Below are 10,341 nucleotides of genomic sequence, written 5' to 3' on the forward strand. Positions count from 1 at the left end.
TGATACCGGGAGGGGGGAGAGAGAAGGGAAGATGGATGGGTGGAAAAGAGAAAAACAGAGGAGGAGGGGACAAAGAGAAGAAAGCCAATATCTTCATTAGCTGGCTTATAAAAGGTAATTTGTCTTTCAGCAGATCCTCACTCAGGCTGGCACGCAGACATGAATGCAAACATGGATCTGCACTCGTCCTTCTACCCATGAAATCAGAGAAAAGACAGAATGTGAGAAGAGAGAAACGAGTCGACAGACGGAAAACTTGATGGATGTGAGAAGATATAAAAAGAAGAGGAGATCAGAGGGAGTCAGGTGAAGGAATGAGTGATGCAAAAGAAAAGTGAGATTGACTTATGAAAATGGCAACACTCATCCAAACAGTAATAGAATCTGATTTGAAGGAATGAAAAACATTTGAAGCCTAAAGCAAAAGCAGTTTAAGCAGGGGAGAAGCTAACATTTGAGCGCTCAAACAAACAAACACAAAAAAAGCGTCCATTTGATCCTTCCAGGGACTTGGAAGTAACATGTTTGAACAGAGAGGGATATCATCTGTTACCTATGGGATAATAATAGCTGTAATCTAACACTGGTAAATCCTGAAACTGCTGAATAGATCAAACGTGCTGCAGGAAAATAAAACGCACCAAAACTAAGACAACATTGAAGGTCAGCACCATGAGATCTACATGAATCATAATCACTGAAGGAGCCACAGCTGGATAAAATCACCAGAAAAAGTACAAACATATGCATGGTTTATCCCACAAAATGTGCTTTTATCGGTTTAAAAAATAATTTTAGTATGTAAATCCATGTTTTCCCATGTTTATTATTTGTTTTTGTTCAGTTTAAGCTTTACATTTTCCTCTTTTAAAGCTGAATAATAAGAGCTACCAAATAGTTTTTTATGCAAATACAGAAACAGAAAAGCCTGATGAGCACACATGACCACTTCTTCTTGACAAGCATCTCAAAACTCTTCCAAAGAGAGAAGTTCAATTATTCCATCTAAAAATGTGGCAGCAAACTTCAGAGGAGACAAACGACTGAAGCCGAATAAGCTCAGCTCATATATATATTTATATATTTATCCGAAAAGCCAAATCTTTTGCCCTCCCGGTCGCTTATTTGGATCAGGACTCAGTGATTTGGTTAGCTGACTGTCTGCTGGCTTGTTTCAAATGTGAGCAGCGCAGATGACTTGGTGAAGTTTTAGCAGATCAGATTCGATTCAGTGGCGTTGGATTACCCTGGTGGACTGTGGAGTCTTGACTGTGCTGCAGGAGAATGATAAAAAGGGAGGTGGGAGCAGAGGATATTGAATGAAGCAATTACCAGCAGATATCAGGACGGGCATCGGTGTGTTGCTGTGTGTCTAAAGGTTCCTCCTCTGCTCCTGCTCAGTTTGTTAAACACAGCAGGAATACTGGAGCTGACAAAAAAAACTTTATTTTTGAAGAATTTACAGAAATTTGAAAAAAAAATCCAGATGACTCAAAGCACTGCACTAAACATAACTTAAGATTTGGCCAAAGTAGACATGAAATGCTTGTCTTTTTCCACACATGTCAAATAAATCCATTCGTTTCTGCTGAGGTTCCACTTGTGTGGAGTTGAGGGACACGCAGATGACTCCTCCAGTGAAGTGGGGAGGCTGGAGGAGCCAGGGGAGCGATCATGTATGGATAGATGGTGTATTTACGCATGGCACAAGGTGCAGAGAGCTTTCCTTCTCGTCACCATACTGTTTTTGTAGCTGTCTGGAGGTGTGCACCCGCATGCGGGACGGCATGCCTCATGCGTGAAAATCTCCTTTGCGCACATACATTCTTTAACATCTTTGGGTCTATGCACACATATTATTATAATTGCAACATAAATAAAATAAAAAAATATATATTCGTGCGCAAACGCACGCGCCCTCAGGGTGATGCAGTGCATTCAATTCACGCATATAGATGTGTGAACGTGCGTGTTCAGAGCCGGTGTGTGCTCTGTCTGTGCACCACACATCCAACTTTATCTCCGATCGGTTCGGGGAGGGGGGTGGGGGGGACTTATCCCGCACTAACTGATAACGCGCAGAGGGAGACGGAGAAAGCGACAGAGAGGAGAACACCGCAGTGTCCAGGAACAAAGCTCTCTGAAACATTGATGAGCGCAGAGCAGCTTTTAAAATACGCGCAAATAGAGTAAATGGGAAGAGTTTGTGCGCATTTCTGAAGACTGACTCAAGTCAAGCAGAAGATTTGGGTTGAAAAGCATCAGAGAAGCAATGCAGCACTGACAAAATGTTCTTTTATTCCTTCTCTTTCAACATATTTTGGATTAACTGAATTTTCTGGTTGTCATGTCCTACATGCAACATATAGATAGATATATTGCTGTCTAATGTGTGAGTACCCGTGCGTAAATTCCGTAATCCCACAACTCACCTATCTGTACTGAGCTGGGGAAAGCCCCTGTCGCCAGTCCCCAAAGGGCGGAATACAACCCAAGAAAGTGCCAAGAAAAAAGAATAATCCTCATTTTTTCTGTCATTCAGTCCTCTCAGAAACAGGTAGGAGACATCGAGAAGGAGGGGAAGATGCAAAAGAGGCAGAATAAGGTAAAAAATAAAGAAAAGAAAGAAGATGTAAGAGGGTTTTCTTTCCCCCCCGCTTTACTTTCCAAGTAGTATTCCTATTCCATGGCGCGTCTGTCCGTCCCTTCCCCTGCAGCGTCTGTTCGGGAGGCAGCCGTTTGTCCGGTAGACATGGAAAAAACGGGGGGAGAGGAAGAGTGGGGAAAGTCGCTGGGAGAGCTCAGAGAGAGCAGGCTGCGCGGAGAGACTGGACATGCGCGCCCCGCCGCTTCCTCTCTTTCTCTCCCACACACTCGTCTTTTCTTTCCTCTCTCCCTCTTTTTGGAGTCTCGGTGAAAATGCTTTCCCTTCTTCACTTTCTCCTCTCCTGCTCTGACACTGCCTCCTGTTTCATGTCTGCCTTAGGAAAAAAAAAGAAAAAAAGCGGAGTAGGATTTCCTTAAGTGGACGCGTAAAAACGCAAATGTCCCACGAGCCTCCCTCTGTGGATGCTTCAGTCTTTAATGTTCATTTCATCCCGTTTGAAACAAATACTTGTGTTGGTATAAAATAAACCCCCCTCTTTTAAATGAGAATGGATATGAGTAAGATTGCGCGTGGATAAATCCATTCTCTCCTCGCCCCTCGAGGCGCTTTTCAGCCGCATCCAAGCCGCCAACTGACTGAGTGAGGGGAACCTCAGCCCGCCTGCAGCAGCGCTGACGGCACTCTGGAGACCCGCAAATTCATCCCCCAATGCAGCACGACCTCCTCCTGTGCGTGGACACCTGACCTCTGGTGGGAAAACGACAATAAATCAAAGATCATCCCATAAATAAACGCTAAAAATGCTTTCTGTGAAAAAATGCAATTCCAACAAACCTATTCTTTAACATCAAAGGTGTTTTTTTATGATATGTTTTAGTTTGGATTGTTAAATCTCCAATTGGTCTGTAAAATGTATAATAAATCGACTGCAGACGCAGTGTTGTTGTTCCAAATTCTTGGATTCTCCTCGTAAGATAAAAAGTTTGCACTCCTAAAAGGGTTTCTTGATACAACCGTCTTGGGTTTCCTGAAACATGATCAATTCAAATGAATTTTACTTACAAAACATGTTTAAATGGGGAATTACATTTGATGGTGTTGATATTAAAAAGCAACGTGTAGTTAATACGAGAATTAGTCCGCACAACACGGACAAATATTATAAAAGTGCGAAAACTGAAGACACAGTTAGGAATCAGTTAACCACTAAGGACTCTGTCCATGGTCCTGAAGTCGCTCAGTCTCTAAATCAATGTGTTGGATGCGAGGATGCACTTCTCTGATTTCATGCTCAACTCAGAGTCCTGAAAGAACAATAATCAGAAACTAAAAAAACTATAAAAGGAAGTTAAGGCAAAGATATTAGAGTTTTTTTTGTGCAGCATATCAGATACATAAAGAAATGTAAAGTGTCTTGTAAATGGTAAATGTTGGATAATTGCATGATACTTTTCTACCTTTTTTGAAGCCCCAAGGCGCCATTTGAAGACCCATTCACCCATTCAGATTCTCATTCACACACTTGTAGAGATGTAAAATATTTGCTGAAAAAAAACAACAAAAAAAAACTCTTGATAATAGTACATAATTTAAACGGTTATAAAACGATATTTTAAATAAAGACACAAAGAAAATTTGACATTGTAAAGATCTTCTCTGAGGACATTTTGTGTTTTTTGTGTTTTCAACATGTTGTTGTGGTGTTTTTGTGATGATGGAGGACACATGTAAAGAAAATTAATGTCAAATTTGCATTTCTGAGTAGTTTTTTTCCCCAAATAGTTGTGAATCAGCAGGAGACAAAAAACACAGTTTGAAAAATATCTAATGTGTGATGTAGAAAATACACTGTGGGCCACAAGCTGCCAACCCCAAGCCTTTATTAACAGGAAGGGGAGGGCTTCTTTTTTGGCTATAAGCAACACAATCATGATTAAAAGACCACTGGAAATGCTTTGAAAATAGATCAAAAGTTAATCGGAGTGGCACTTTAAGTTGAAACTGAAGTTTCCAAATGCTTATGTCACAGTATATCAATGTCAATAGAAATACATCATCTTCAAAAATAAAGATGAAACTATGAGCTTACCAAACCTGAACCCCTTTCAGTGACAGAAGAAAAGACATGGAGGAGTTCAGCTCCTCATGAATAAAAGTTCAAGTGTTTGTCATACTGTTGAAATTTGTTGTCAGCAGTTGACCTGAAGGAGCAATGAGCTGCAGTCACAGTCGCGTTCAGGAACCATTTAAGGGTTTAACCCAGGGGAAGACCACTCCAGGCCTCGAGGGCCGCATTCTTGCATGTCTTCCAACATACCCTGCTCTGGCACGTTCTAATTGGCTGGACACCTGAACCATGTAATCAGTCATGAGATTGGACATCTGCTGGCCTCGAGGCCTGGAGTTAACCTCTCAATCCTACCCTTGATGATGAGGGTCAAGCAGGGAGAGTCCCTTAGGAGTCTTAGGTGTGACCTCTCACCAATAAAAAGATTTTTTTGTGTGTGTTTCTCTGTGAAGAAAACATAAAAACACAGATTGTTCTTCTGTGGTCGCAACTTTTTGTAAAACTAGATGGACATCACATTTATTCTTAGTCTGCATTAACTCCAATTGATGAAAAGACATTCTAGGAAAAACCAGTCCCTCATAAGTGGGAGTTGATTTACTCAGAAATCACTGCTAAAGTGAACTGCTCTCATGTAAGTGAATTTCTTTCATGGTTGCGTAGTCAAACTGAGAGAACCTTACTGCGAGTGAGCTATATATAGTATGCAAACAGAGCTGAGGGTCATGGCATAGTTACACTGTCAATTATTTTTCCTATTAGATTACATAACGCTAACAAATATGACCCACAGTAACCATAGCTTTGCTCAGTGGTCTATTTGCATGATGGCATTAACACTCATAATCACACACATTCAGACATTTATAATTAGACTCTCCATGAGCCGGGCCTCCCCATGGAAATGCTCTGTCGAGGGACCTGCTGTAAAAGCATCTTGAAACAATAAGTGCTACAGGTCATGCAGGAGCTCAGATATCAGCACAAAACATATTCAACACAAGAATTTCTACTTTTTTCTGTTTGCTGGGTCATTTTGAATAAAGCAAAAAGGAAGCTATTTTCTATTCTATTCGTATTATAGTCTGGAATCAATTTGACATTTTTTATTTTACTTTAAAAAAATACAAAAATCGAAAGGAATGACTTCTGATGACAAACTCCTTGGCCTTGTTTTGTTTTTTAATTAAAATGTTGCCACAGAAAAAAAATAATGTTCATAGATTTAATCTGTTCAACTATGGTGACACAACTATCAAACATGTCAATGTCATCATCTGGTGTGGAGAAACAGGCTCTGTTCCCATGCATGTAGCTGACCAGGTGGAATAGTTCTTTTCCATCTTTTCCATTGTTGTCGGTCAATTTCCCAGCAGCTTTACATTTTCAACATCTGCCACAGTGATATTTAGTTAATTTGACCCAAACACTACACACTAAAGTTTAATAAATTTGACTTTTATCAAGCTACAAGTCTTACAGTAGTTGCCTTTGAGTTGTGATTTTCCTTTGATAAATTACAGAAAACTCTTTAACCTATACAAAAATCAATGCACATTTCTTCTTATCTACAGCATGCTCATATTCACACATCCCACTCAACTTGACTTACTGCTGAAGGATTGGTTTCTTGATCAAGAGCACTTATGACCCTGGAAGCCAAGAACTGAACCGTCAACTCTTGGAAGTGTGGCTTCTATACCCTTTAAAACCACAACCACCTCTTTATGTTTAGATTTATAGTTAATACACATCATCTGCACTCATGCTGAGGATCTGTGTGTAAATGGTACATTTCTATATGATTTGTAGGATAAACATTTTTTCCTGAATAATAATAGAACTTTAAAAATGTGTTGGTTTTTCAGCAGCAGTAACTGTGAGATACTCCGTTTTTCTATCAATCTACAACTAACAAAGGTCCAAAAATGGTACTGTTCGGTCCCACTTAATGGTTCCATTTTATAAAAGACAAGCTAAAGATACCGGACTGAACCTCACTGTACCTCTCAGTGGAAAAGAGGCTTATATGTTCTGTTTGCTTGCTTGCTGTGACAAAATGCAATGACTAAGCAAACCCTTTGAAAACCTCACATCTCCAGTTTTATTATCCCACATGTTCAGGTTCAGAAAAATGGATCCTGACTGTGTGATGCATTATCAATGCTTTCAATTTTTAAAGATGATGAATAAACTAGTTGTGTCTCAGCAATGGTAATTTTTCATTAAAAATGAATATTTAGTAGAATCCAGGGGGCCATCAATCAAAAACAAACAGTAATGCACAACTGAGATTTCAACCCAAAGTTTTTACATTCATATTTTCCATTATTGTTACAGACACAAAGCTGAACATAAAAGAAAATACAGAGATTGAAGGAATATAATGTAGTTGTAGTTAAGAAACTTTAAAAATAATACAATAAATTGGTAAATTATCAGCAAATTGTCATAGGAATGATGAAATATCATTTATCCAGAACTACAAATTCTAAACCTTAATCAATCTGGTGGAATTAGAAGTTTTCATTCAACCACTAACATAGGAAGAGCTGAGCCAAACAGCCTCCTTCTACGATTCATGAGTGTTTTAGTCCAACTTCTTCCAAAAGGAGAAAAAGTGAAGGTAGAGAACGTAGAGCGAAATGTCCAAGTAAGAGTTTCCAGAGAAAAATGTGATATAAACAATGTGCTGATAGTCATGTCTGCAAAAGCTTAGAGATGACAAAGAATGAGGGGCATCCATCTTTAAGTGTTGTTAGATGAGTGTTTGTTAGATGCTGAGAAGATATTCTGTTTTATTCTTGAGTACCCTATGAGCAGAGGTCAGCTCCATTTTTGTTCTGAGTTCATTTGTACCTCAGCAAAAGATGTACAGTGGAATTCTAATGTGCATGGATCTATGTTTTCTATACCAATGGATCCCAACCTTTAGGCCACAGACTGGTACCGGTCCAATACTCGACTGAAGAGGGAAAATCACAATCTACGTTTATTCCGTTTCATTTATAATCGGATTTTGAAGGAAGTTTTATTTTGGAAAACTACTGGATTCTCTCCACCACATCCGACCCACTCTTGACAATTCTTTCGTAAAGAGGCTGCACTAAAGTGAAACCCTCCAAGCTAAAAAAGTTAACAAAACACAAACTTATTCGGAAAGTTTCTTTTGAAAGAAAAAATCCATTAAGGAAATAGAGGTTTCAACCTCAAAATAAAAAAGCTGCATTTAACAGACAATACCAGGAGTCTTTACTCCAAATTTAAATTTATTGTGACAATTGTTCCTACACACCATAATAATGATGCATACATTTCAGCAACCAGCTGTGTGATGTTACAAGGGTGCTGCTAATAAAGTTATTCAAAAGGTGGATTCATATTAATTATTATATTTTGAAAATACCAGTTTTTGTGACCGTTTCACATCTTAAAAATCCTACAAGGCTGAAGTTCATGTTTGATTTTTTTTTTTTTTTTTTTGGTTCTGCTTTGACAGTTATGATTTAGGGGAAAATTTATATCACATTATAGTGAGGATAAAGATAAACTTTATCCATAAAGGTTAAGGGAAACTGGAGGCCTAATAAAAAATAAAATAAAATAAAAAAATGTATGCCCACTTCAGCCTCATACAAACCGGTCGGTGACAAAAATATTGTCTGACATAAACCAGTTTGTGATCTTATAAAAGGTTTGGGACCACTACTCCATACTAATTACAAAAGTCAGTGGGAACATTGCTCATCGTTCCTTGTCTTCTGTTTACATAATTGCAGAGTTCAGAACCAAGATATTGAAGATCAGTCAAAAAAAGAGTCTTTCAGCAAAGACTTGAACAACAACTGAAGTGTAGTAGAAAATCCAGGCTTTTCAGGTCAACCTTTATTGACATAAACAAAGTGGACGACAAATATTAAAAATTAACACCACTTACAAGAACCCCATCCATCCATCCATCCACATTGTACCACACACATGCTCTTCCTCCCTGTTTTTAAATGTTTCCTTCCTTTCAGCCAGTTTTCATTTCCCTGCATGTGGTGACTCATCAGTCTATATGCCATCCTCCTTTTTCCTCATCACTTCTTCCTTCCCCTTCCTCTTTATACTCTCATCCACCTCATCCTCCACCTTATCCTCCTGTGACTCATCATATTATCTGTATTCCTCCAACTTTTAATCCCCCCTTAAACCTTTCCGCATTTTCTTCAGCTTGTCGTTACGGTGTTATCAGAATATAACAGATCTCTCTATGTCTTCTTTAACTCTTATCTCTAGATCTTCTTTTGCCCCCATCTTCTTTAATCCTTGAATATGACCCCCTCCATGTGAGCTAATCTCTTTTGTGCCCGATTCACTAAGGAGCATTCCTTTATTAAAGTCCCCCCCCAACTCCTCCTAACAGACATGTTCATGGGAAGTAGACCACATGTGTATCAATTGATGGTGTTACTAAGTGAGTTTGCAGCTGGGGACTCATTGCATTACTTTAAGTAAAGTGATGATCAATCCAAGTCAAAGACAGCGAGTGAGAAGTGCATTAATAACATGGAGCAGCTGTTCACCTCGTGACCCTCAGCCGTTCCTTTTTTTTTATGGAAGAGCTGGATATGGATCTCTACCAAAGAGCAGAAGGAAGAGGGCATTTCATTTAGTAATGGATGAAGTGTTTATGCTTGGTGTGGTTACCCAGATTTACAGATACAAAATGCATTCCAAATCTTTCAGAAACCAAAGAACAGAAGCACACTCACTAATAAAGTATGTTCAGCACTGCAGTGAGACTGAAACAAGATGCCAAGCATCTTGTACGTACAGAAACCTTTGAGCAGCTCTGAGAGTCCCTGCAGAACACTGATGATTGGCTGAAGGAGCAAGCTCATTATGGCTACAAACTGCACTCAGTCCCTCTCAGACCTGTGAAAGTAAAGCCCTTTGTGCCCGTGTAATTGGGAACAAATGTTGTTATGGTTGCAAACAGTGACTGAGTGACAGCATGGCTTACACTAGAAATCAATGCTGTCCAGCTTTAGCTACATGTACTTTGGTTAATTAGGCATAACGTTATGACCAGTGACAGGTGAAGTTGGAACTACTCTTTTTTGTTATTACTCCCATTGGTGGGGGGGGGACACTTTAGACTGGGAGTAAATAGGGATGAATAGGTGATAAAATAAAAGCAGTATACATCACAATAGAACTTTTAGGACTTTTATTTCAAAGGGGCCCAAATTAACACTCGCCAGTTGCAAGAAACTGTCCTCTTTGGTGAGTAAAAGTCAGAGAGTTAGTCGCCACATGATGAGTAAACCTTTGCATAAATTTAGTCAATATTTATTAGTTCTCCTTTTGGTGAATTTTGCTTGTACGTGAGAAAACTAGTGCACGCAAGACACTCCCCACCCCCACAGTCACTTCATCTGTGTACCGTTTAGTTTTGGCTGATAAAACAGAAGAAAACGCTGAGATTTTTAACAGTATCGATTCAGAACTGGAGGATAAAGCTGCTAGACCTACAGAAGCAACATACAGATTAATAAAACCTGCTGATTTGGAGACAGCGTTGTTGTTAGACGCTAATGTTATGAGGCTAATTAGGCTATGATGCTAGCGAGCTGTTCCATGTATCACGAAATCACGGACTGGTTTAAAGTCGGACAGC

At 39.3% G+C, this 10,341-nt stretch overlaps 1 protein-coding gene across 8 annotated transcripts in view; it reads right to left on the reverse strand.

The window, feature by feature from the left end:
* The window catches only part of gria4a (glutamate receptor, ionotropic, AMPA 4a), a 150,237-nt gene extending 146,824 nt beyond the window's left edge, over nucleotides 1–3,413 (reverse strand). For 6 of the 8 annotated variants that reach the window (XR_002919762.2, XM_024276788.2, XM_024276787.2 and 3 more), the window contains exon 1: nucleotides 2,433–3,412. Coding sequence is in view for 7 of the 8 variants with exons in the window: in XM_024276788.2 (XP_024132556.1) it covers nucleotides 2,433–2,538 (106 nt within the window). In the remaining variant the exon portion in view is untranslated. Of the gene's footprint in view, nucleotides 1–2,432 lie in introns of all 8 variants that reach the window. The other 2 variants (XM_036215073.1, XM_024276790.2) reach the window with 1 other exon arrangement.
* Nucleotides 3,414–10,341: the final 6,928 nt, after the last annotated feature.

Source organism: Oryzias melastigma, linkage group LG13, assembly GCF_002922805.2.
Source record: "Oryzias melastigma strain HK-1 linkage group LG13, ASM292280v2, whole genome shotgun sequence".
In the NCBI taxonomy this organism is placed as follows: domain Eukaryota; kingdom Metazoa; phylum Chordata; class Actinopteri; order Beloniformes; family Adrianichthyidae; genus Oryzias; species Oryzias melastigma.